This window comes from Sapajus apella, unplaced genomic scaffold (genome assembly GCF_009761245.1).
Source record: "Sapajus apella isolate SASKATOON/1434 unplaced genomic scaffold, GSC_monkey_1.0 scaffold5, whole genome shotgun sequence".
NCBI classification, from domain to species: Eukaryota; Metazoa; Chordata; class Mammalia; order Primates; family Cebidae; genus Sapajus; species Sapajus apella.
Genome location: NW_022436945.1, coordinates 5,809,395 through 5,837,050, shown reverse-complemented (window position 1 = coordinate 5,837,050; position 27,656 = coordinate 5,809,395). Strand labels below are relative to the sequence as shown.

Here is a 27,656-nt window from a genome sequence, read left to right as displayed (position 1 = left end):
AGGAACAGCAGGTTTCAGCAGCTGCAGTAGTCCATGAGCACCCGTGGAGGAGGAGGGCCTGGGCAGGGGAGAGCACGAGAGGAGCTGAGCAGAAGATGGCATGGTGGCTCATGCCTGTAGCCCCAGCTCTTTGGGAGGCTGGAGTGGGTGCTTGAGCCCAAGAGTTTGAGACCAGCCTGGACAACATAGCAAGACCCCATCTCTACAAAAAAGAAAATTAGCTAGGCGTGGTAGCATAAGCCTGTGGTCCCAGCTGTGCAGGAGGCTTAGGTGGGAGATTGCTTAAGCCCAGGAGTTCAAGGCTGCAGTAGGTCATGATCATGTCTCTGCACCGCAGATAGGTGACAGTGCAAGACTCTTGTCTCTTGAAAACAAAACAAAACAAAACAAAAAAACAGCTTATTCACTGGCTATAAAACTAGCATTGAGGTTAATGTGAGACTTTTTCTTCCCATAATTTTTTTCCACATTTATATTTAATCCCTTAAAATATTCATATTCTTTGACCCAGAAGTTTTATTTCTGTACTTATAAGTTATCTAGGAATTTATCCTAAGGAAATAGAGATTTAATGTGTTTTCTTAATCAGAGACTTTTTAGTAGAAGCAAAATATTGAAAGTAATCTAAATCTCCAGAAATAGGAGTCGTTTGGGGCTTTGTTATTTCATAACCCATAGAGTGAAATGTTATAAGGCCATTTAAAACAGTGTCACTAAGGAACATTAACTGATACAGAAAAAATATTCATGATACATTGTTATATAAATAACAGTAACAAAATTACTTGCCATTTCTATGTGCCAAGCACTGTTCTAAGCACCTTGCCTCACTGCTTTCCTTTCCATATTAGCTGGTTGAGTAACTTGCCTAGGTGCACACAGGTTTTAAGTAGCAGACTCAGGACCCACACAGACACACTTCACTCCAGGGTCCATGCTCTGCCTCCTGACTCTACTTGCCTACTGCCTTGTAAAATAAACCCTGTTTCAGCTCTCTGAGAAAAAAAAGTAAAAAAAAAGAAAAAAAGAAATAGACCCTGTTTCTAGACAGCAAGAAAGTAGAAATAGAAGTGTACTCAGAGAAGGTGACTGAAAGATAACATACTAAATGTCACAGTGATTATCATAAGGGTGTGGAATCATGTCATTTTCTTATTTTCTTTTTTGCTCATCTGCATGTGCTAAATGTATTTGTTGTGTAATAAAAGGATAAATGTTAAAATATTTAATACCAGGAAAAACTTCTAAGTGATAGAATTTCTTATAAGAGAACTAAGGAATTCCAAAGTTTTTCTTTGTGGCAAAGAATCCTCAGAAAACTCAAGATTGGTGTAAGGTCCTCTAACCTCTGACTTATCCCTGTCCCATGCCCCCCACCTTCTCCTTTGCCATGGTAGTATATGGCGTTCACAGGGATTTAGATGACTCCCAATGGATGTGGTTTGTTTTGTTTCTGTTTTTAGGTTGATATCCCTGAAAATACTAAATAGCATCGTGCTGTTGGGGAAATCGTGCCAGTATGTAAAGGAAGCCAAAATGGAAGAGAAGCTGTCAAATCCTCCCCCAAACAGCACTCCAGGCAAGCCGTCCAGTAAATCACAAAGCAAATGTAAACACTCTCAAGGTAGGTTTGGTCTCTTTCTTCACTTCCCTGAATCATATTCAAAGAGTTTAATCTTTGGTCAATGTTAAGCAACGCTTTAAAGATTGGTTTCATTTTGCGTAGGTTTTCAGGTCTTTTAATGGTTGTTTTAGATCCCATACTGTATATACCTGGCCTAGTGCTCTGAGTTTTTCTGTTCTGTTTACTCATTCGCTGTTCACTATTAAGCTCCTGTGACATGCCGGCTCCAGTGGATACAGCAGTAGGGTGGAAAGGCAATTCTCTGCTCCCATGGAGCTTGTTTTAGATTGTCGGGAAGAAAGGTAGTGAGAAGTCAATATGCACCATGTCAGGTGGCTGGGGGGGGTACTGCAGAGAAAACAAAAGCAGGACGGGGAAAGGGAAGTACAACAGTGAGTTGGGTGCTCCCCCAAGTGTGAGGAGATGGCACTGCTCAGAGTCCTGGAGCCTGAGAATAGCAAAGCCAGCCTCTCAGAGCACTTCCCGGGCAGAGGCCCAGCACACCCAGCGAAGGCACCAAGGCAGGAAGGTGCTTGGTGCATCAAAAGACAGTAAAAGCCAGGTGGCTGCCATGGCCCAGTCCCAGGGAAAAGAACTGGAATAGGGGTCTTGGGGGCCATGGAGGGCTGCAGGCTGTTATGAGGACGTTGACTTTGACTCCAGGTGGGAAGGGGGCTGTTGCAGGGCTTTGAGTGGAGCGGTGGCATGGTATAGCTCACATTTATTTAAAAGGATTATTCTTAACCTTTGCGGAAAATAAAGTCCAGAGGGGTGGGCCCAGAGGCAGGGGCCAGAGAGGCAGCTGCCTGGCGAGGAGCAAGGTAGGTGGTGTGAGCAGGGTGACCTGACCAGGTTCTGAATAGACCTGGGAGGTTTGCATGAACTATTTGTTGATGAGGAAGTTATGCAGTGTGAGAAGAGGGGAGTTCAGGATGATTCCAAGGTTTCTGGGTTGGAAGATTTGGAGGAAGACCTGGGACACTGATTAATTTTTATTGTTAGATGGCAGTTCCCTGTTCACAAAGGTATTTGTTCATATGACTTTTAGTTTAAATGGCTTATTTTTAAATGTGTGGAACAACTGTGTGCCAGGTAATAGAGGAGATGCTAAAGATAGATAAGTAAAGGATGCCCTTCAAGGTTTCGTGTAACTATAGGGGTCCACATAGGTGAGTAGAGGGTTTGGAGGGAGCGGAGAGGGCTCTTCTAAACTAAAGCTTGAAGGATGAAACTGGCCCAAGGAAGGCTGGTGGAAAGGACAGTCCAGAAGGGCCAGCACGAGTTAGATCATGGAGGCCTGGAAAAGCATCTAGAGAACTAGCAGCTTAATATTGCAGGTGTGGAGTGTGCTTCAGAAAGAGAGGGAGGAGAAGAGAGTTGGGCTGGACTGAAGTCCTACCTGAAAGGGGGACTGTGCTCATCGCGTGTACTAAATAGGGAGCAAAAATAAAGTAAAAAAAACAATGTGTATAATCATTGGGAAGTAATTATTTTCATTATGAGAACATAGAAGGACTATTAGTAATAAGGATTGCATTTTTTTCAGCCAACTAGGTAGTTCACAATGGGGCCTGTACGGGTTCTGTTAGTTAAGAAATTAGGCCATGCATGGTGGCATCCACCTTTAATAATCTCAGCACTTTGGGAGGCTGAAGCAGAAGCAGTGCATGAGCCCTGGAGTTTGAGACCAGCCTGGGCAACCTAGTGAGTCCCGTCTCTACAAAAAATATAAGAAGAGATTAATAAGCATCAGACGTGCTTTCAGGGAGGATCTAGTCTAATGGGGATAAAAGCCTTAAGCACGTACTGCAGGGCCAGGCCATTGACTCAGGGGTCATGTTATGAGAAGTGTATTCAGGACAAGGGTCTGAGTGTTTGCACAGAATGTCTTAGAGGTCAGGAGAACACAGACTAGAAACCATTCAGGAGGGTGTTGAAGTCAAGCTGGAGAGAGGGAAGGGGCCGTCTCTCAAGGCTGCATCAGACTTGTCACATAAAAGAGACAAAAGATAGCAGTCCTGGGGTTGGAGGCAGGAGAGTGAGATTACTGCAGGAGACCTGGATGTGTCATTACCTCCATCATGGCAGTGGTGTGACCAGGTGTATGCACATGTCGGAACTCATCAGATTACACATGTTAAATGTGAACAGCTGATGGTGTGTCTTTTTTTGCCTCAAAGAAGCTGTTCTTACAAGTATTGAATGTATGATTCAGATGAGTTACTCCAGGCCCCAGCCCAGCTGTCCCCAAAGCCAGGCTCCAGGATCTCTGTGGCCTAAAATAAACATTGGGGGTTTTGTTTATTTGTTCGTTTTCACCTCTGGTTTGGACTTCCCAGAAATAATTATGCTAATCCAACTGTAGCTGAAGTGACTACAGATAACAAGTGGAATGTATCAGAGTCTTCTTGGCCCACTCCCTGATGTTCTCAATAGGAGCAAATGTTAATTTTTCAGGACTGGCAACAGTCATGTTAGGTGTTGATTATATAGAGAGAAGCTGTAATGTAGGAGTTGTGATCTTTTCACAGTTGGGTGATGGCATTGTTTGTGTGATACAAGCAATGTAATGTACCCTTCCATAAAACTGAACAGATGATTCACCTCTAAGTTTTATTATAAAAGATGGCTGCTTATACAACATGCTATTTGGTTATCATTTGCTTTATCTAAAAGCATGTATAATGGGCACTCTTTTCAGCACCACTATATTGGTAAGTATGTATTTATTATGAATTGGGGAAAATATTTTCTCTAATTTAATGGATCCATTTTATCACAGGCCTTTCCACAGAAGAAAACCTGTCTGCCTCTGTCACCAACCAGCCTGTTCATCAAAAGGAAAATGTCACACCATTACTTGTTACAAGCAATTCAGATCAGTTTTTGACAACTCCAGATGGTGACGAGAAGGACATAACGCAGGACAATTCTGAATTAAAACACAGATCCTCAAAGAAAGATTTGTTAGAGATAGACAGGTTCACAATTTGCGGAAACCGAATTGACTGAATCTGTGGCTCCGTGTGCTGAAGAAGCTGGGTCCTGGGGCAGCAAGTGCTGTGTTGCCAGGATGGACAGATGCTAAACATGGCACTTAAATATTTATTTAAAAACTTAAATTATTATTGGCAAGCAAATCTTAGTATCTTTCTTCCAGTAATGTGGTCTGGCTGAGGGTCAGATCACAGGACAGGAGCAACCTCCAGCCTTGACTCTCTGGGAAACTTGATGGATTATAAAACTTCCTCCTGCTTGGCCATGCAGCAGTGTCACTTCTGGGACCTAACCAAGGCAACATCAAAATCTGTTTTGCTTTGTCAGTCTGGGCTTCCAGAATGTTGAATTTGCCTCAAGGCCTCTTCAGTATAGGGAAATACCTGGAAAACCGTGAGGCTTTTACCATGACGTTACCTTTCCAGTCTGATACTATTTTCACAAATAGTTTTCAAACTTTACTTCATCTGCCAAAGCATTAAAAAAAATATTAAACATAAGTCAAGATAAATGTTCTTACCACCAGAATAATCCTTAAAGATGTATCTTAATTAATCAGAGTAAAAGGCTACCTTAAATAAGACATGGTGAATAGTAGCACTTTGTAGGATAAACAAACGTTAAACCAGTTAATTTATTTTAAAATAATTAAGGAAGGCTATGCATTACTGGGAAAAATCCTTCATAATTTTTCAGTTTATTCTTTAAAGCAAAATGTGAACTGTATGTCATTTAATTGCAGTGGATAAAATACAATTGATTTCCTTACAAAAGGGCACTTTTTATACCAGGGAAGCAGAGCAGTGTTAACTTTAAGGTATACTTAACTGGTTTCGCTTTAAAACTAATTGCTTCATAAATTATTACAGCTAAAAGGATTTGGTGTTGAACAGGCTAAAAAATTATCAATGTACAAAATTCAAAACTGTCAACTGTAAAGTAAATGCTCCAAGTGTATTAGGCAGCATCATCTTGCTTGGGCTTGTCAAATGCATCACTCCTTCTGTTTGGGTTGACAGTCAACAGTGGGTGTGGCTGTGCTGGAGCAGGGTGTGTGTTCTGTGGGAGGGTGTCTGTGGGGATGTGACTGTCAGGGTGGGCCTGTGCTGGGGGCTGGAGCAGACCCTGGTCTGGAGAGGATTTTGTGTGGAGGTAAATGGGATATTTGAGGTGTATAGTTGGCTATCAGTGTGGGGAGACATCTGTGTATGGCTCTTGGGAACAGCAACCAAAAGGTGCTTTTTGGTTTTGAGATCAAGATTCTGTTTCCACTTAATTACTAGTTTGTGGCCTACATCATAGTTCAGGTTATTTCCCATCCCATTTTATCTTGAGAATCCTGTTTGCATTTCTGTAAAACTTCTACAACTTCTGATTTCAGAACTGTCCAGAAGATGGTACTGTTAACTGTTATTTCCTTTGATGTTTTGATTTTGAAGTTTAGCTCTCATGCAGATGTTTCAGGCATGTATATACAGAAGGCAAATTTTAGGTGATTTGTCTGTTTCTTGGATGAAATATAAAGCAAGCTTTAATGTTTTGACTTGTTCGTTTGAAATACAAAAAAAGTAAGTGAATTTTGATGTTTTGCATTAACTAAAGAAATCTGAAGATTAAACTTGATATTGTATGGACATGCCTTTGTGAAACCAGGAAGTATTTTATGTTAAAAATGAAAAAATCTTTTAATTGCTTTGTGTGTGTTTTAGTGGAGCCCCATTTTAGAATTACTAGTTTTTCCATCTCCCTTTACCAACAAAAGGAACAACGCCACAGTGAATGGAATAGTTTGGGGAAAGCTTTGCTAAACACAGCCCTGATTTCAGAGCAGGAATATGGTTTGGATAGATCTTCAATTCCGCTTGAATTCTGTTACTATGCTGTCATTTTCGGAAGATTTCCATTCCTTTGCAGAAGCTGTTGGGAGTTCTGGATTATGTTCATTTCTTCTGTTATAATGGCATTCAATACTAATTTTATAAGTGCATCTTGTGTGAAACTCAATAAATTCAATTTTGTAATCTTTTTTAAAAAGGTCACTGAATTTATTTTAATACTTACTTACTATTCGGTGGAGTGGATTTCCTACTCTATAGTAGGAATTTATTTGTAATTCATAAGTGATAGCACTATCTTAATTTGAATTATTGTTTTGGTCTTAATGGTGGCAAAATGTTTAATTTTGTCTTTGGAAAAAATAGGTTGGGTCTTGATTATAGACCATTTAATATTTCTCAGCAAATGATGGTATTTGCATTTTACACGTGTTTTGAATGTCACACAAAATATTTTTCACCTCTGGGAGTCAAGTTCAAGATGGTGTTTTGGTTTTTAAGAAAATCTAATTAAGGCACAGCATAGGCCAGACCCTTCTTAGATTTTCCTTTAGAATAAGTATAAAGACCAAGTGTCATTGATGCTTGCCCAGATTTTCTTGTGGACTTTGGCCAGTATTTTAGACTTTATATTCATTATACACAAAGTGAAAGAAAGTTGCTACGATTAGGTCATCAAAATATATCCTGCCACTCCCGCTAACTCACCAGAGGAGGCGATAAATTCACAAAATAATTTAGTATCTCTACATTGTTATATGTTTCCATTTTAACCATATTTTATCAAAAAAGATTTGTTAGGCTGGGCAAGGTAGCTCACACTTGTAATCCCTACACTTTGGGAGGCCAAGGTGGGTGGATCACATGAGGGCAGGAGTCCCAGACCAGCCTGACCAACATGGTGAAACCCCGTCTCTACTAAAAATACAAAAAAAAAAAAAAAAAAAAAAAACATAGCCAGGCTTAGTGGGAGGCTGAGGCAGGAGAATCACTTGAACCGAGGAGGTGGAGGTTGCAGTGAGCCAAGATCGCACCACTGGACTCCAGCCTAGGTGACAGAGTGAGACTCTGTCTCAAAAAACAAAAAACCCACAAAGATTTGTTAATCACTTCCTATGTGTCAGAAACTGTTTTAAGTGGTGGGATCAGCAATGAGCAAGATAAGTCCCTGTTCTTCTGCAGAAGACTGATAGGAACAAGTCAAAATGAAACAATGTCTTGATCACAGAGTGTCCACTGACCAATGATCTCTTAGGTTTATTTCAGCTGTAAAATATAGTTCTGTAAAATTTTTATCTAAGTCAGATTTTTCGCCTGTTGGATTTGGTTGAAGTAAGATAATTGATAGCAATTTTACAGTGCTTCTATAAAATACAAATAAGAAAATACCTTTTTCCTGAAGACTGCTAGTTGTCCAGCAGAATCCATCGTGTAGAGCTGTAGCTGGGTACATGCTGCTTGCTGGGGACTGCATTTCTCAGCCCTTTTTGCTGTTACCTGTGGCCAAGTGACTCATTCTCCACAGGGCATGTAAGTTGAAGGGGTATATCCCCATTATTGGGCTGGGACTCAAGACTGTGGGTGAGTCCCCCTCACCACCTCTGTCCCCTTCCCACAGATGGAACCTAGAGAAGGTAGTGACTTTGTCCCAGTCAGTGCCCATCATGGCAGAGCCATGAGAGAGAAGGAACCTGGGTCCCTGAATGCCACTGTAGAGCAGGGTTGCTGGTCAACTTGGAAAATTCCGCTTGACTATACATAAGAGAAAAACTCTTGAAATGCCATTGTTTCTAAGCCACTGAACCTGGAGGTTCTGTTCATGAAGTTAAGCCCACATTAGTTAGTACAATAGGAAATCTGAAAGGGACTATTTAGAGATCTTTACATAAAATGAGCGAGGTGTTACACCTATCTGGCTAAAACACATTCTTTTGAAAATTCTCTGGATACTCATTATTTATCTGGAAAAAGTAAAGATTATTCCACCCCACTTTTTCAGAGGTCAGACTCACAGCACCCTTGGCTGTCTTGAACTGAACATTAAACTTGCTCATAAGTGGCAAAGTTCTATTTGTCCATATATTCTATCAAATAGACATTTCTTGCCCTTTATCTCAGGAAAGTATATATAGTAAAAGAATAAATTGTAAGTACAGCTTAAGAGCAAGAAGAAGTGGAAACAAAAGGAGTTAATCAAGAGAGCAATAAAAATATATCTGAGGTCAATGATGCCATGCATGTGATCACTGATAAACCCGTATTACAGTTCAGTGTGATGTGTGGTATGCATTAAGTGCCTGAAATCTAGGATGATTTAGATGGTGTTCATTACATACAATTAAAGATTGTGTTTGTTTAATACAAATTAAGGTTTGTACAATTGAGAGGAGAAGTTGTTCAGAAAAAAATGGTATTCTAAGGGTGCTTGAATGATCTGAAAATTTTCCCCTGTAGGGAAGAACTAATGCTTAGCAGTGCTGACCAAACAAGGCATTGCTGTGCTAAATTTCATTACGAAAAGAGAATGAACATATCGGCAAGTTGGCAAAAGGCACAGTTATGCATAGTGTAGTAAAGTTGTATTTGAGTTTTTTTGATATTTAAAGTAGTGAAAAAGAAGGTAGGTGTAGGTGTCAATACAATATATGATTTTTTTTTTTTTTTTTTTTTTTTGGCTTGTAAGGAAACCAAGGGAGGTCTAGAGGGCACATTTGGCATCTTTTTAAAGATAGTAGCTCAGGAACTAATATGCTCTTGCAGGGTGAACAACCTACAAAGTGGATAGTTAATTTTGAAACTGCAATTATTTTCAATAAGCACACTCTCATTCCATTTTTAATACGTCAACATAAGAATGTAAATACTGGGAAGGTTAGAAATAGCCATGATGTCAAGTTTAACCAGGTAAGTGAAACGTATAACAAGGAAAAGGCATAAGAAGATTGTTAGACTTATTTTCACAAATATTAATTGGATAGTCACTGGGCAGGGCACAGAAATGAAGGAGCTATGCTTTCTGCTCACGGGGCTTATCTGTAGTCTGACAGTGAAAAGTCCAAGATTCTTAGCAAGGCATTAAAGGTTGGGGGCTGACAGTTAAACCGGCCCAGCAATTACAGCCCTGTGTGATAAGCACCACCATAAACCAAGGCTCTAGCTGCAGCAGAACGTTCAACTACATTCACCGCTGTAGCCCTCACACCTTGTTCCTGGCACACACAGCCAGGCAATAAACATTTATTGTTGGATGAAGGAAACATAGGAGCCATTGTAGAAGGTGTGTACTTGGGCCACCTTGAAAAAAGTAGAAATTAGATGGATAAGAAGAGAGAAGAAGGAAAAGGTATGAATGAACAAAAGAGGAAAGAGCACAGCAGAGCTGCAGTGAAGGTTTCCTCTCCCTGGTTAAACATCAGGGCCTGTTAAATGCCAGCTGTCATGCTGGGAACACAAAAGGGACACGAGATGGCGGATGGAGGCAGGGGCTAGATCTCAGAGAGCTCTTAATGCCTTGCTAAGAATTTTAGACTGTTAATCCTAAAGACAAAGGGTCGAGGAGCTTAAGCAGAATTTTAAGTTGTTGTAATTATCAAATGAGAAGAGAAATGAAAAAGAAACTACTTTGTAAACTGAAATGCTATGATCAGATCAATGTTTCAGAAGTCAGGCTGGCGGCCTTGTGAAGGATTATTGTATAATCGCTTTTGTTGTGTTCGTGTGAAAGCAGGGCTAAGCTCATTTTCTACATCCTTCTCATTGAACCTTTATGTCTCTCTAAAGTAGACGCTGTTACCCCATTTTATAAGTAGAAAATTGTGGCTTAGAAAGGCTAAGTAACTTGTTCAGGGTCACACAGGGAGCAAAGAGCATAGCAGAAAGTTAAACCCCTTTCCTGAACTGAAAAACCTGTACTCAAGCTCCCTGCCTTCTGCTCTTTACGGAGAAGGGAGAAACCAGGCAAGGAAACCCCTTAGGGAGGTGCCTGCAGCCACTTATGCCAGAGTCCGAGGGCTTCAGGGATGTAGGGTGTACTGAGCTCTGGGATATTTGCCCCTCTGAGATGCTCTGGAGAGCTAGACTGCCATGTGATGTTGGAGTCAAGACCTTGCTCTATGCAACACAACCAACCTCAGTCTCCTCATCTGCAAATCAGCGATCAGAATATCCACTTCTCAGGCTTGTGAAGAGCAAATCAGATAATGCATCAGAAACTGTTTGTGAAGGCAACACACATGTCTAAGCTACACTGACTCAGCCCAGATCAGTGATCCCCACGGTGTGGTCTCCGGGCCAGTGGCTTCACATCACCTGGGAACAGACCAGAAATGCAGATCCTTGGGCCCTGCCCAGAGCCGAATTAGAAACTTCAGGGGTGGAGATGGACAATCTGTTTTGTTTGTTTGTTTGTTTGTTTGTTTGTTTAGATGGAGTCGTCGTTTTTTGAGATGGATTCCCCCTGTGTCACCAGGTTAGAGTTCAGTGGCACAATCTTGGCTCACTGCAACCTCTGCCTCCCAGGTTCAAGGGATTCTCCTGCCTCAGCCTCCCAAGTAGCTGGAATTACAGGTGTGCGCCACCATGCCAGGCTTATTTTTGTGTTTTTAGTAGAGACAGGGTTTTACCATGTTGGCCAGGCTGGTCTTGAACCCCTGACCTCAAGTGATCCACCCGCCTAGGCTTCTCAAAGTGCTGGGATTACAGGTGTAAGGCACTGCACCCGGCCAGGACAATCTGTTTTAACAGGCCCCCAGGTGAGTCTGCCCACTAAAGTATGGAAACCCTGGAAAATCATCCTTTAGGATCTGGACCTCAGGGTGATGGGTCCAGCAACTCACCTCTCTCTACTTTTTCCATAGTAAATATTGCAGAGACTAAAACAGGATTCCAGGGCCAGAATTTCTCTAGCATATGCCTACTTTCTGTTTAAAATCCAGGATTGCTATCACTCACACAAAGCCAAGCAGCTAGACGGAGGCAGAGCAGGGTAGGACCAGGGGCTTCTAGATTTTCCTAAATGCCCTGCACTCCTTCTGCTGCATCCTCAGGGTTCCATCCCCATCCCCTGGCAACAGTACCTTTCAGACGAGTCCTGCAGAAATCATAGAGCACCCAAGATACCAAAACTTTAATCACCAAGAGTTGGGGAAGGGAGAAAGGATATACAATCCATTAAGTGGCGTGATTCAGCACCAAAGCACTTTGTGGGAGATTCAGTCTCTTTCCATGGAGCAGCTCCTGTCATCTAGGAGTTGCTGGTACAGCCAGCGAGGCAGGCACAGCCCCTGTCTTTAGAAGCTTATTTTCCAGTAGAGAAAACAGATCATAAAAATGTGAATGGGGCATTTCAGAGGGTGACCTGTGCTATAGAGGAGCAAGGTAAGGTGATAGGGACATGATGGAAAGGTGACATGCAAGCAGTTTAGACCTGAACTAAGGGAAGGAATGTCATCTGGCAGAGGCCCTCAAATTCAAAGCTACCAAAGTGAGAGGGAACAGAGTGCATCCTAGGAACAGAAAGAAGTTTATCGGGGCTGGGGGAATGAGGACATGGGGGTGGGGATGGGTTGCAGCTTGAAATGGGATAGGAGTGGAAGTCCAGGTCATCCAAGCCCCAGGACCGAAAGAGTTAGGATATTACTGGTCCAAGGACCAGGTAAGGGGTTAGGATATTACTGTCTTTTGCTGTCCGAGGAACAGGTTGCAGGGCAACTAGCATAAAATTGGAGAGGCTAGCGAAGGACTCAGGAAGGCCTGGAGTCATGCCAGGGCAGGGCCAGGAGCCCACAGCCTGCCCTGGCTCTGTGTCGACCTCAGAAGGGCAAATGCAGCAGCAGCTTCTTGCAGGAAACTTAACACCTTCTTTGGCGACACAGACGCAGGCCAGAGGATTCTGTACCTAGCTTTGCCCATTCGTTTCTTCACTACCTAGTAGGCAAAGTCAACTTCGATCTAATTGTATTTCTCACTGGATGATTATGGTGATGAAGGGCTGCCAGTTCTGCTACTCTCTGAAATGATGCCCAGGGGGAAACAGAGGGAAGCATCTGTGAGCACCTGCCCAGCAGCAGGAAATAGTTCCTCTCTCCCCACTGAGGGAACTGCACTGAGGACTGGAAACCAGAAGGTGTTGACAAGATGAAAGTTTTTTAAAGTTCGGATTCTATCCATCTTTATTTGAAAACACAGTAGAAAAGAAGATGACTTTCCCTTGCAATTATTATGGATATAAATGCACTGTTCATTTCTCTTTCAAAGATGACCTAGGCCCTAGACTGATGAGATCTCAGCATTAAAGCTGCTCTAACAAAGCATCTGACCCCATTCCAGGACTCTGTTGTCCTGTACTCCTGAGAAGTTACCAAATAATTTTGTCTTGGAATAAGTGTTGTAGTATTAATAATTTTAAAACCAATCCTTTTTTTTTTTTTTTTTTTGAGAAATCTCTCTCTGTCATCCAGGCTGGAGTACTGTGGCACAATCTCAGTTCACTGCAACCTCCACTTCCCAAGTTCAAGTAATTCTCCTACCTCAGCCTACCGAGTAGCTGGGACTACAGATGCATGCCACTATGCCCAGCTAATTTTTGTATTTTTGATAGAGACAGGGTTTCACCATGTTGGCCAGGCTGATCTCGAATGCCTGACCTCAAGTGATCCACTTGCCTCGGCCTTCCAAAGTGCTGGGATTACAGGTGTGAGCCACTGCACCTGGCCTAAAACCACTACTTATTAAACATGTACTACAAATCATCATGCAAGGCCCTTTAAATTCGTCACCTTATTTAATTTTCACAATGTCCCTGAAAGGTCCTCATTTTACAGATGTGGAAACTGAGGCTTGGGAGGCTCTTCTCTCAAAGTCACCCAGCTTGGGAGTAACAGGGCCAGGATTTCAACCCTGGTGCTTCTGATTCCCGAGTGCCAGCCTGTAACCAGCATGTAGCCTATAGGACTCAGGAAAGCCTTCCGCAAGAGCTCTTACAGAATTCTTTTTTCTTAAATCATTTTCTAACAACAGCATGCATACTTAACAGAATTTCCATTCCTTCCACCCGCCTTTCAGTTCACATTTTCCAGACTCTCATGTGATTCTAATTCTCCATAGATTGGCTTTGCTGAGTGTTATTTTTAGCATTTGGATTATGAATAGATTGTTCTGGTTATCCTGTTTATATTTTATATTATTGAATCACCTTTTTTCTCACTAAGGAATCATGACAGCATGAGGTGAATTTATGTGATGCCTGGCACTATTTTTCTTTCTTTTTTGTTTTTTTCAAAGATATAGTCTCACTGTCATCCAGGCTGGAGTGCAGTGGCTCAACCACAGCTCCACTGCAGCCTTGAACTCCTGGTCTCAAGGGATCCTCCCACCTCAGCCTCCCAAGTAGTGGGAACTACAGGCATGTGCCACCATGCCCAGATAATTCTTTTCTCTTTCTAACTTCTGATTCCACCCTGCAAGGTGGGTACAATATAAATGGGGATATCTATGTGCCAACCAGGAAACTGAGGCCCTGGTGTTCCAAGAGTCCAGGTGCAGTGCCAGGGCTGGGAAGGGGGGCTTCCTGCCGTAGGCCAGCATAGGGCTTCCAGCACTGCTGTTCCATGCTGACGAGGGGACAGTGGGGAGAGCAGCCCACTTCCTGGCTCAAGCAATGGTAATTATCACACATTTTTAGAGCTTTTATTGTTTTGTTCCATAAGTAATATGTGGCCACTAATCTTAGCAAACTAATGCAGGAACAGAAAACCAAATACGTACTGCATGTTCTCACTTGTGAGTGGAGCTAAACAATGAGAACTCATGGGCACAAAGAGGGGAACAACAGACACTGGGGCCTGCTTAAGGGCAGAAAGTGGGAGGAGGGAAAGGAGCAGAACAAATAACAATTGGGCACCAGGCTTAATACCTGGGTGATGAAATAATTCATGTGCAGGTTTGTTATATAGGTAAACTTGTGTCATAGGGTACAACAAATCCCATGACATGAGTTTACCTATATAACAAACCTGCACATGTACCCCAGAATACCTATCATTTCACCATCTAATCTGGTGCATATTTCTCTACTTATAATAGATATAGGTTTCCACATGTAAATATACTTCAGTGAGACTCTACCATACATGCTGGCCTGTAACATGCTTCATTCCCTTTACATGTAGTGGGCGTTTTTCCATGTCAATAATTTAAAATGTTTCCAATGGCTATGCAGAATTCCCACGTATGGCCATGTCTTCATTTGTTTAATCGATTTCTCTGTGCTGGACAATTCTCTGATTATTTCCTTAGGATACATTCTGAGAGCAGAATTCACTGGACAAAGTCTTGATGTCTGTTGCCAAATTGCCTTCCAGAGGCACCAAGTGTAGAAGCGTGCCTGAAGTCCCCACATTTTCACCAGCCCTGGGTTGAATGAGTGACCTCTAGTTCTTGCCAAGCTTACAGATGTTTTAAAACGGTACCCAGTTTTAAGAATGTAATTAAATATTTAAACATATTTATTGGATATTTTCAGTACATATTTAGTGACATTTGTATCTTTTTCTTTTTGATGTTAATATTTCTTGATGATTTTTAAAAATCAGTGAATTAAATGTCATTCACATGTTTAGAACATCCAAATGTATCAATTAAAAGGTGGAAATTCCAGAAGGTGGAGGTTGCAGTGAGCCAAGATTGTGCCTCTGCACTCCAGCCTGGGTGACAAAGCAAGACCCTGTCCCCAAAAAAGAAAGAAAGAAAAGAAATAGCCATCTGAAACTCCTTATGGTATTTATTAGAATACTGATTGCCATAAATACCACAGAGTTTCAGATGGCTATTTCTTACATGTAAAATAGATACATACACTTCTATATGTTACCTTGAATCCTTGTGGGAAAAGGGGGTGGACAAATAACTAATGAGCAAAGAAACAAAATCTCCATTTTCCGGTAAGGTAGGGCTCCCCTGCTCTGAGAGCTGAGAGAGATGATCAAGGTGTGACGGTAATCCATCCTTGCCTTTTGTAGAGCCTGGTACTTTCTGTACTGTGTTCTTAACTACCTTCTTTACTAGATGAAATTGCTTTAATTATCTCCATTTTTCAGAGCAGGAAGGGCCTGCAAAGGCTAAACAGCCTGCCCTAGGTCACAGATCACACACTAGTCAAGAAGTCAAGACCCACCCAAATACGAGTCTCTGACCCACAGCTGTGGGTGTGTCCCACCCCACCCCCTGAGGAGAGTGCCCTACTGCCACTGTAAATTGCAGTCTTATGATTTCCTAATTAAAATGGCAGTAATTAGCTGTGTCATTTTAACGTAGATGGCTGATATCCATGCAGTCTTTCCTGCAGCTGCAAAAATCCTTTTGCTTCCCACTATTTAATTAGGCCACAAGATAATCCCCCTAGCAAGCTGCTAACCCCATTTGAAAAGCTGAGGTCTTATCTCATTGCAGAATCAGCATCCTAACTGGGAATTACAGTCTCCTATGTGTCCATGAATTTCGTCTACACACACAAAGGCAGCCTCCCAATTCCTGGGTTTTGTCCTAGAGCAGTTCATTTTCCTTCGCTACTGTTATGATCAAATGACACCAAGGTTTTATGTTTACGTAGCCATTCACAACTCATCAACCCTGCCATTTAGAGAAGCTTCAAGTTCAAAGTGATACAGTAAGTGGCAGAGGCAGGATTCAAACCCAAGCAGGCTGGCTTCAGACCTGACTTGAACCATTGTCCCGTCCCCTCCCTCTGCAGCCTTTCTGTGGCACTGAGGGCTGTGTTTGACAGCTGGACCAGGTCCAGCCCATAGAAGGGTCAAGTCCAGCAGAGCAGCAAGGGGTCCTAGAACTGTCGTCGTCCATGTGCCCCTCCAGATGACATACACATCAGCTGATTCCACACAGGGACCTGAGGGTACAGAGAAAGGAGAGGTGAGCACCTGCCACATCTGTCCTAATCCTCACAGCAAGGAGGGTCATATCTCAGGCCTATAGCTGAGGAGCCTGAGATCTAGGCAGGTCAAGTGAACCCCCTAAAATCACACCTCAGGTGGGGAGATGAGAATTAAACCCAGTCTGTCTGATGCAAAAGACCATTCCACTATGGCAAACGGAACAGCAGCCACATCACCCTATTCAGAATCAGAGAAAACAATCCCAGGTGCAACTGGTACTGATCATAAAAGAGGATTAAGAAAGAGCCATTGGCAGTTAATGCTGTAACCACAGTATAAACCAGGTTCAGGCAGAGTCGAAGTCTCCTTAGTTAAAACCTCAATAATTTCAGAGGTTTTGTTTTTCAAGAACAAGGTCCAAGACACATTATAGATGGAACATGCTTTTTTTTAGGGGAGCCAGACTCAGTATTTTCCTAGAAAAATCAAGACTCATGTTGACACACCCTGCTTCCTTCCAGATAACGCGGAATTCAGCCAGTTCTCAGACTGACTAGCATTCAGAAGACCCTGCGGTCTCCCCTTCATGAGACCTGGGCATCTGGTGGTAGCAAGATGACAAAACACACAAAGCAAGATGGTAGAGGGGAGGGTGCAGTTCCTAGAGTGATTGAGAGAGGACAGGATGAGAAGAGTGGCTAGGGAAAGGTGAGTTCCCGCCCTCTTCATTCAGACTCAGTCTTCGGCGAGACCACCCTCACCTGTGAAGTTCAGGGAATATGGAGGACAGGCCATGTCTCCCCTGCTGCCGTTACCCACACCTGCCCTCACTCACACCTGCCCTCTTCCTTACTGGAGAACCCCCTGACCCACCCTTCTTCAGCGGAAGAGCTGCCAAGACCTACATGAAAAGATGAGATCCATTTGGGAGATTAGCATTACATGTCTCCCTGCTTAGAAGACAGCCTCTGGGGCTGGAGGCCAGTAGAGCTACAGAGGCTGGCAGGACAGCCCAGGAGGCCAAATTCCCCCAAATATCCCTTTTCCCACTCCACCTTGGAGTAATCAGGCAGATCCCTGAAAGAGCAAGTTCTCAGAGGCCCACTCCTGGAGGACACCTGCACACCTGCTATGTCCCCATGTTCTCCTCATTCAAAGGACAACACCTGGCATGGCCAAGGCCTGAGTCTTCCGATTGGTGCCCATGCCTTTGGGTTGGGAAATATTTTATATCTCACTCTAGGATCTGAATAAAAATCTTATCAGGCAAAAAGTTTTCTACTGCTATAACACAACTGAAAACCATTCCCCTGCGCTTTGCCACCCTTCTTTCTGTCCAAGGTTTCTAACTGGAGCCCACACTTGACTTTAGTCTAAAATCAATAATCAATAAAAATTGATGGAATGTCAAGTTACAGTAAAAAATTGTGGCTGGGCGCAGTCGTGTGAGCCTGTAATCCTAGCACTTTGGGAGGCCAAGACAGGTGGATTGCCTGAGCTCAGGAGTTCAAGACCAGCCTGAGCCACATGGTAAAACCCCCATCTCTACTAAAATACAAAAAATTAGCCAGGCATGGTGGCATGCGCCTGTAGTCCCAGCTACTCAGGAGGCTTGGAAGCTCTGGAATTATTGAGGTTTTAACTAAGGAGGCTTTGACTCTGGCTGAGCCTGCTTGAACTTGGGAGGCGGAGGTTGCAGTGAGCCGAGATCACGTCACTGCACTTCAGCCTGGGTGACAGAGTGAGACTCCTTCTCCAAAAAAAAAAAAAAAAAAAAAAAAAATTATAAAGCATGAAAAATAGTTTGCCATAAAAAATCAATAAGAAAAAGGAGAGCTCAAAGGAAGAGAAGAAAGGGATGTGCAAAACTGATTCTGGAAAAAAAACAAATGCATACAGCCAGTAAACATAAAAGTATGCAATCTTCCAAGTAACTTAAAAATTACAAACTGAAACAAGCACAAGAGACCAATTTTTACATATTAATTACAGGATAATGAAGAACTGTAAAACCAATGACAGGGATCATGAGCACTTTTCTGCATTTTTGGTAGAAACTGTAAATTAATATGACTTTTCTGGAGAGCTATTTGATAGAATTAAAAGAGACATAAACTCAGTATATTTTGGCATCCAAAATAATTAATAACTCAAGCTCTAAATTCAAACAAACCAAGTTTGATTACAGTATTTGCTGTTTAGAGCTGTTTAATCGTAGGCAAGTCACTGAATCCCCAAGTCTCAGTTACTTTCTCTGTAAAATGGAATTAATTTTAGTATCTGCTACCTACATTTCCCTATTAATTGAGGCAACACTTGCAAGGCACTTCACTCAGTCACTGGCTCTTAGTAAGCACTCAGCAAATATTCAGTTTTATTGTCATTAAGAATCTATTTTATGAATGTGATTTGTTCACAATGTTCTTTGTAAGAATACAAATTATGATGATGTGTAAAAAGATGTGGTGTTTAAATTAATTACAGTTCATCCACATAATACATTTCCATGGAGGTATTTTAAAATATAACATCTTTATTGACATAGAAAAATATTTACAACATATCGCTAGTGTGAACCCTGAATATCTGCACAGGTCCCCGTCAATTTAGAAAGTTTATTTTGCCAAGGTTAAGGACGTATGCCTATGACACAGCCGCCGGAGGTTCTGACAACATGTGCCCAGGGTGGTCAGGGAACAGCTTTGTTTCATACATTTGAGGGAGGCATGAAACCTCAATCAACATATGTAAGATGAACATTGCTTTGGTCCCGAAAGGCAGGACAAGTCAAAATGACGAGGAAGGCCTCCAGGTCATAGGTAGATAAGAGACAAGTGGTTTCATTCTTTTGAGCTTCTGATTATCCTTTCCTAAGGAAGCAAACAAATATGCATTTATCTCAGTGAGCAGAAGAATGACTTTGAATGGAATGGGAGGCAGGTTTGCCCTAAGCAGTTCCCAGCCTGACTTTTCCCTTTAGCTTAGTGATTTGGGGCTCTCAACATTTATTTTCCTTTCACTCTAGCAAAGAAGAAACAGGCGAAAACACTGTAATAGGAAACTATATTTTTAAGTCTTTACAAAGAACCAAGAACATTTGTCGAACTGTTGAGTGATTATCACATCTATGTGTGTGGTCAGAGTCCCATGTGATTTTTTTTTTCATTATGCGATTTAAAAAAAAAAAATAGGTTCTTTTGTATTTTTTATTGATATGTCATAGTTGTACATATTTGGGAGGTACATGTGATATTTTAACACATGTATACAAGGTGTAATGATCAAATCAGAGCAATGGTATATCCTTCACCTTAAACATTTATCTTTTCTCTGTATTGGGAATATCATAATTCCTCCAGCTGTATTGAAACGTACAATAAATTATTATTAGCTGTAATTTCCCTACTATGCTATAAAATCACAGGACTTATTCCTTCTATCTAACTGTATTTTTGCATGCATTTATTTTTTTAACCGGTTTTAAGTTCACATAAAAAATTAAGTGTAAAGTACCAAGTTCCCGTATATCCTCCACCCACCACACGCACAGCTGCTCTCACTACCAACATCCACCACCAGGGTGGGGCATTTGTTAGAATTGATGAATCTACGTTGACACATCATTATCACCCAAAGTTCATAGTTTCCATTGGGGTTCACTCTTGGTGCTGTACATTCTTTGAGCTTTGACAAATGTGTGACGACATGGATCTACCCATCATAGTATTATGTGGAATCTCATCACTGCAGTAAATATCCTCTGTGCTCTGCCTCTTCAACCTTCTCTCCCCGCAATCCCTACCAACAACTGAACGTTTTACTGTCCCTGTAATTTTACCTTTCTCTGAATGTCATATACAGCATTTGGAATTATACAGTGTGTAGCCTTTTCACACTGGCTTCTTTCACATAGAAATATGCATTTAAGCTTCCTCCACATCTGTTCATGGCTTGGCAACTCATTTATTTTAAGCATTGAATAACATTTCATATTCTGGATGTTCCACAGTGTATTTACTCATTCATCTGTTGAAGGACACCTTGGTGCTTTTAAGTTTTGTCAATTATGAGTAAAGCTGCTATAAACATCCACGTGCAAGTTTTTATAATTTTATAGCACCTTTATTGACATACAATTCAGATATCATAAAATTCACCACTTAAAGTATACAATTCAATAATTTCTAGCATATTCACAGAGTTGTACAACCATCACCATGATCAATGTTGGAACACTTTTTTAACCCTCCAAAGAACCCCTACACTCACTAGTAGCCACCCACCCATCCCAGCCTTAGGAAATCACTAACCTACTGGCCATCTACAGGTTTATGAACTCTGGACATTTCATTAAAGTGGAATCATATGACAGGTGGTCTTTTGTGACTGGCTGCTGTCACTTAGCATAACATGTTTAAGGTTCACCCATGTCATGGCACATATCAGCACTTCATTCCTTTGCATTCCTGAATAACATTTATTGTCTAGATATACTCTATTTTCTTTACCTACTCATTAATTAGCAGACATCTAGATTGCTTCCTACTTTTAGCTGCTGTGGATAATGCTGTTGTGAACATTGATGTACACACTCTTCCGTAGACCTATATTTTCATTTCTTTTGGACCTATTCCCAGGAGTGGAATTGCTGGGTCTCATGGTAACTCAGTCTAACCTTCTGAGGACCTGTCAATCTGTTTTTCAAAGTACCTGTACCAAACACAGCAGAGGATGAAGGTTCTCATATCTCCCATCCTTGCCAACCGTGCTATTATCTGTCTTTTTTATAACAGCCATCCTAGTGGGTGTGGTGACCTGTTTTCAAACAATGTACATTTCTCTCTTTTACAATGATGTGTATCACTTTAGTAATTGTGAGGGGTGTGTTATTAAAACAAACCATTAAAGTCAAAAACTCCTCTGCTGGGATTTCCTTTAGCAAAAGTGCATAGAAATGCAGTTTTAGTTTGGGAACCTGGGTGGGGGTCTGTGGGAGAAAAGGGACATGGAGGGAAGTCTTTGCTGCCTGCCTCTCTTGCTGTTCTCTGATGCCCTGACCTCACTCCACAGTTTCCCCCAAACCCACCGGGCTGTCCTCTATGGGCATGGCAGTGGCAGCCTCCTCCACAGGTCATTCTTTATGTGCAGTTCTTTCTGCAGGCTGTGTAGTGTGGTTGGAAGACTCCTGGCCTGAAGAGCAAGGGAGACTGGGATGTGAACCCTTCTGTGGGACCTCTGCTAGTACACCTCTTAAGCTTTGCCATCCTCTATAAAACTGAGACACATCTCAGTCTCAAGGCATTACTGATGGTTAAATGCAAAACGGCCATCCAGGGTGCTCACAAGAGGTGTGTTTCCTGCTCCCCTTTTCTGCACTTCTGCTGTGAGCATGTGGGGATTGGCCCTCCCTACCTGCATTTCACGTTTACCTTCTGGTTTGGGTCTCACTTCATTCTGCTCCTTGGCTAGTGGGTAACAGAAATCACTACATGGATAGAAGACCTCTAAGGGTATTACAGGAAGATGCTGGAAAGAGCACTGGAGATTTATTAGGTCCTCTTATAGGCAATGTCAGCCCCCAGCAAGGACCGAACCTTTACAAAAAGGTGAGGTTCAGAACTATGCACCTCAACTATGCTCCAGGTCACCAGTTTAACTTAGTGCACCCAGTATTGCTGGAGTGCATATGTGATTAGTAGGTGCTCCTGGGGAGTCTCACTCTCCACATGTCTCAGAGATAGTCAAATGGCAGGGGACTTTTTTTTCTTTTTAAGTGCAAACTTAATAATATGATCATTGTCTGTGTAGCCCAAGTTACAGGACTCAAAACAGTGCTAAGAATTGTAGCAGTCATTGTTAATTGAGAATTTAAGGGCTTTAACTCTCCTAGTGGTTTATAGACACTATCTTAATCCTCTGGCACTCATGAGCTTCCTTGTAGCCCCTATCTCCTTCCCTTCTCAAATGTTGCAGAAGCCATTCCTTGCCCAGTTGGTGTTTTTATTCTGTATTTTCGATGCTTTGACATCTTGGGACTTTGCTGACCCTGGAGGACTAACAAATTCCTAGGAATAGCAAACGTCTGGTCTGTGAGCCCATGTGCCTTTCGTATGCAAACCAATTAACCCAGAGCCACACCCTAACCATGACCTATATCTGCTCTCATACTCCAGGTCACTATCCACCTGCTCTAATCACCCCAGGGCCAGACAACTTCCAATTTGGGAAGTTGGGTGGGGGTCTGTTCCCAGGGACAGCCCTAGGGAAAAGCAATTAGGGACAGACAACTAGGGGCAGCCCCTGTGCCTGAGAGCCTGCTAAGATTATTCAAGCTAGACAATCCTAAAGCTGCTTACCCTACCTTGCCTGTTCCTCCTTGTGGAAGCCTCAGTAAAGGACTAACATGGGTACTTCTCCGTATGGCCCTGCATGCCCTGCTTCTAGGGACCTGTGAGTAGCAAACTTCTTCATGACAGTCACTTTTGTGTCTCACCATACCTGCTTAAAACAAATTTGGGATGCCCTTTAAACACTCCTAGAGACCCACTCTAGAGCCACTCAACTTCCCAAAAGCCTTCAGATAATTTCTGCCAGCATCTAATTATCTGTATTAATTCTTTGTATACCTAAAATCCACTTGGGGACTTGTGTTTCCTGCCATTAACTCTGATAATAGAGTGACTTACTCCAGACTGTGGAGCTGACTATGGACAAAGACGCACACTGTTCACCTTGAGCAACCAAGCCCTCAACCAGGAAGCTCTACTCTATTTACACTGGCATTTGGATCCTAATCTACAGTCCCAAAGGCTTACCTCTCTGAAAGCTTTCCCCCAACCACAGAATGTTGCTCTGTCCAGTATGTGACCTTTGTTGGCCAGCCTCCAGGTAAAGCTGCTGCCTAAGTAAGTGTTTTGAAATTCCTTGAGGTCTAGATCATTTCCCTGTAGTGACCTGGGCTCCAGGTTAGGTTTTAGTCCCTGGGGAACAGGAAGCCAAGACTTTAGTGAAGCTGAACTGAGCATTCTTTCCATTTATGGAAAAGCCCAGGAGATGGCAGGGAATCTGAGAAAACTTTCTTTGGCCTCCAACCTTTTCAGAGTAGTGCTTTGGCTCTCCTTGAGGCTTAGGGGAAAGTTTTGGGCCAGAGCCCATCAGATATTCCTACCTATATGTTTCCTATGGGTTATTCCCTATTCTTGGCTCTCTGGGGAAACTTCTCACACTATAGGCAGATCCTATAGCATGTTCTGGTAGTATAAAGATTCAAGTCCAATCTAAGTCACTCAGATCTTCATTTTTACTTTTTTTTTTTTTTTTCATCTCATATCCCATTCAAAGCAGTTACCTTTCCCCCAGTTCAGGCAAGGACAGTCTCAACGATAGATGTGTCCCTCATGTGCCCTGTTACAGCTGGAGCTGGAGGAGGGAGGGGATGGGAAAGGAGAGACGTGAACTCAAAGCTGCCTCACCTGACTCTTGAAGCATCTGGCCATGGGTCTTCTATGTGGCAGATGACCAAAGGTTGGCCCTTATATTCGTTTGCTAGGGTTGCCATATACCTCAAACTGGGTGGCCTACATCAATAGAAATCTATTCTCTCACAGTTCTGAAAGCTAGAAGTCCAAAATCAAGGTGTTGGCAGAACCATCTTCCCTCTGAAACCCCTGGGGTGGGGTCTTGTCTTGCCTCTTCCAGCTTCTGGCAGCCCCAGAAGCACTATTCTTAGATAGTGACACCATGACTCCAATCTTCACATCTATTCAAATGGCGCTGTCTCCTCTGTGTCCGTGTCCAAATTTCCCTCTTTTGATAAGGACAACAGTCCTAATGGATTAAGGGCCCATCCTGGTCCACTGCAACTTCATTCTAATTCATTACATCAGCCCCAACCCCATGCCCAAATCAGGTCACATTCACAAGTTCTAGGGGTGAGGAATTCACTCAACATATCTTTGTGAGAAACACAGTTCAACCCATAACAGCCCCCTTTCTTTTCTCTCTCCCAGGAGGTATTTTTTACGGGTTCTTCAGAGATATCCACTAGCCTGACTTCCACCCCTGCCCCTACCTGGGGCCTGCTGGCATGGCAGTCGCACCCTCTGTCTGACCTCTCCCAGCTCCTTCTCATCTCTTCATCTCCCGCCCCAGGGGCCCACCCTGGAGGTCTGGCAGGCAGCCTACCTGGGCAGGGTTGTTTCCAGGGTGGCTCTAGTCTGGCCCCTTCCTTGGTGCTGGCTCAGCTCACCCAGTCTCTGCGGGTGCAGGCTGCTCCCCAGGCTGCCTGACCATCCTCTTCATGCATCCTGGACATCTTCAGGAAAAAGCTGACTCTGTTGTGTGGCCTCCAAAGTTCAGGAGGCCAAGGTGTCACTCAGCATTGTCACTGCACTCCGCTCTGGCCTTGTAGTGGCCCCAGATGCACAGTTCAGCAGCTTAGGAGGCATTCAGCATGCAGTCAGAAACCACACTGGCCCAAGGCCACCCCCTCCCCTCCCCCAGAGGTTCTCCTGCCCCTTCCCCTCATTGAGGATGAGAAGCCCTGGTTTTTCTCATTCCTCTCAGAAAAGCAGAAGCAAGTTAGGCACAATGGTATGGGTCTGTAGCCCTAGCTACTCAGGAGGCTGAGCTGTGAGGATCCCTTGGGCCCAGGAGCTCAAGGCTGCAGTGAGCTGTAATTGTGCCACTGCACTCCAGCCTAGGTGACACAGCGAGACTCTGTCTCTAAAAATAATAAAAAGAAGAAGAAAAACACTGTCACAAGCTCCACACCTGTGCATTTGTTTAAGGGACAGCTTTCTCTGATCAATCTTCTCTGAATTTCTCACCTCTTGTGGAGGTTGGAAGGGAGTGGGGAGCAAGGGTCACAGGTTTTTGCAGATTTGTGCATTTCTGTGGACATGTGTCTAACACCTCCTTTAAAAATGTGTGAGACCCCATTATCTTCACTTCTGAGGACTCAGGAATTCTCAATGGACAAGTTCCAGTCAGCATCCTGGTTGGTGGATGAGGGTGCCTCGTTCTTAGAAAACCTTCGGTAAATGGCAGTCTTGAAAGTACAGGTTCCAACGACTGCAGTCCCAAAGTGCCACCATTTCCTTTCACTGGCAGATATTCAGATTTTTCACCTTTAAAATGATGCAAAATGGTATGCGTTTAGTAGAAACAGTATTTCAAATACCCATGCAACCATTCTGTTTTCACTTTCAGTACAGCATTCAATACATTATGTAAGATATTTAGCACTTTATTGCTAAATAGGCTTTGTGTTAGATGATTTGCCCAACTGTGGGCTAACGTAAGTGTTCTGAGCATAGTTAAGGCAGGCGAGGCTAGCTGTGGTATTTGGTGGTGGATTATGTGTATGAAATGCATTTTCAGCTTACAGCCACAGAACTGCAGGAAACGCCACACCCCTCCGACGCACGCCCAATGAGAGACAAGCTACTAAGTTTCTGCTCTTTCCACGGTACTCTCCTGTTGTCTCCCAGCCTCCTGAATTTGGATAGGTGGAAATTTGTGTGTGGTCGGAGCCAACAAAAACCACTTCCAAGAGAGGTTTTGTGACCATTTCACCCAAAAGAGAACCCACTCCATGCCCAGACAGTCTTCCTTTGCCCTTCCTAACTTTTCTTCAGAGCAGTTATCATAACCTGAAAGTACGTGAGGTTATACAGATGCCCATAAAGTTACATCCCCATAAACCCATCATAAGTTGAAAATACTGTAAACTGAAAATGCATTTGATACGCCTAACCCACCAAATATCATAGCTTAGCCTAGCCTATGTTAACTATGCTCAGAACACTTACATTATTCTACAGTTAGGCAGATCATCTAATAAATACAAAGCTTATTTAGCAATACAGTGCTAAATATCTTACGTACTGGATTGAATGCTGAGCTGAAAGTGAAAACAGGATGGTTTTATGGCTACTTGAAGTACTGTTTCTATTAAATGCATATTGCTTTTGCATCCTCTTAAGGGTAAAAGACTCTAAATTGAACCATCATAAGTTGGTGACCATCTATAGACTGTCTTTTCTTCACTGGATTATAAATTTCAAAGAACTGGACCCTGTCTGCTGTGCTTCCTGTAGCACCCATGGCTTAAAACAGCCTGACACAGGGTGGGGGCAGTGGGTTGGATGGTGCCCCCTCACCAAAATATACATCTTTTATAATCTGTGCATCTGACTTTATTTGGGGAAGGGGTCTTTGAAGATTTGATGAAGTTAAGGATCTTGAGCTGAGATTATTCTGGATTAAGCTGGGCCCTAAATCTCCTGACAAGTGTCCTTCTGAGAGAAGAGAATGTGTGGAGACACAGAGGAGAAGACCAGGTGAAGACAAAGGCAGTTTGGAGTTACACAGTCATAAGCCAAGGATGCCTGGAGTTGCCTGAAGCCACCAGAAACCAGAATAGGCAAGGAGGGATTCTCCACTGGATCCCCCGGAGGGGGCACAGCCCTGTCCCTGTCAACACATGATTTCAGTTGGTAAATGTTTACTGAGTGAGTGAATGAGGTATTTCTGCATCGTCCCCTGCAGCAGTGTTCAGCCCCTTTCTATGGGACCCTGGAGAGCTCATTACATCAAGGGGTCAGCTCTAAACGAGGGAGCTCTGAAGTTGATGTCAGGACCATTGAGTTTAAGTCTGAGCTCTGCTATTAAATGTCAGTTCCTGCTCCTGGCCTCAGTCTCCCCAGTTGGAAGAGACGTCCCCATGATCCATGATCTGTAGGAACACTACAGAGACCAAGAAGGTTCTCAAAGCACCTCTCTCTAGGCAGCCCTGTGTGCACCAGGTCTGAGGCCTCAGCTGGCAGAAGGCCCCCGGGGTCCCTCCAGGGCAGGGGACGGGCTGTGTGCCCAGCAGTTGCAGCTGCTGTGTGTCTGTGTCTGCCCAACCCTCAATGTCTTGTAGTTACCTTAGTGACCATCTCTTTCCCAGGGCTCCCGGCAGCAGATGGGACCAGCTGGCAGTAAGGCTGGGGCGAGCTGTCTTCTGGATAGGAGACAAGCCTTGCCCACTACAAAGGACTTTTACTTCTGGGTCACGGTGGGGGATAGTCACTTAGGGATGTCACTTATTGGTGATAAAGGCTTATTTTCTATTCCATGGATGTAGGGATGCCCTCTGGTTTTGCCATGTTTCCTGGAAAGTCTGGGCAGCTTCCTAACATAGAGAAGGGAGGCTATTTTTGGACACTTGTAAAAATCTACAGAAAGCCCCATTGATCTACAAAAACTACCTAGAATACTGTTGGAGGGCCAACCCTAGGTTAATTTCATCAGGCTTATGAAGAATTT

General features: G+C 43.0%; 1 protein-coding gene across 2 annotated transcripts in view; it reads left to right on the top strand.

Moving 5' to 3' along the window:
- Nucleotides 1-6,655, top strand: part of TAPT1 (transmembrane anterior posterior transformation 1) — a 69,850-nt gene extending 63,195 nt beyond the window's left edge. For both annotated transcript variants that reach the window (XM_032273055.1, XM_032273054.1), the window contains 2 exons: nucleotides 1,464-1,624; nucleotides 4,407-6,655. In XM_032273055.1, coding sequence (XP_032128946.1) covers nucleotides 1,464-1,624; nucleotides 4,407-4,636 — 391 coding nt within the window. In that variant the 3' untranslated portion in view covers nucleotides 4,637-6,655. The remainder of the gene's footprint in view (nucleotides 1-1,463; nucleotides 1,625-4,406) is intronic.
- Nucleotides 6,656-27,656: the final 21,001 nt, after the last annotated feature.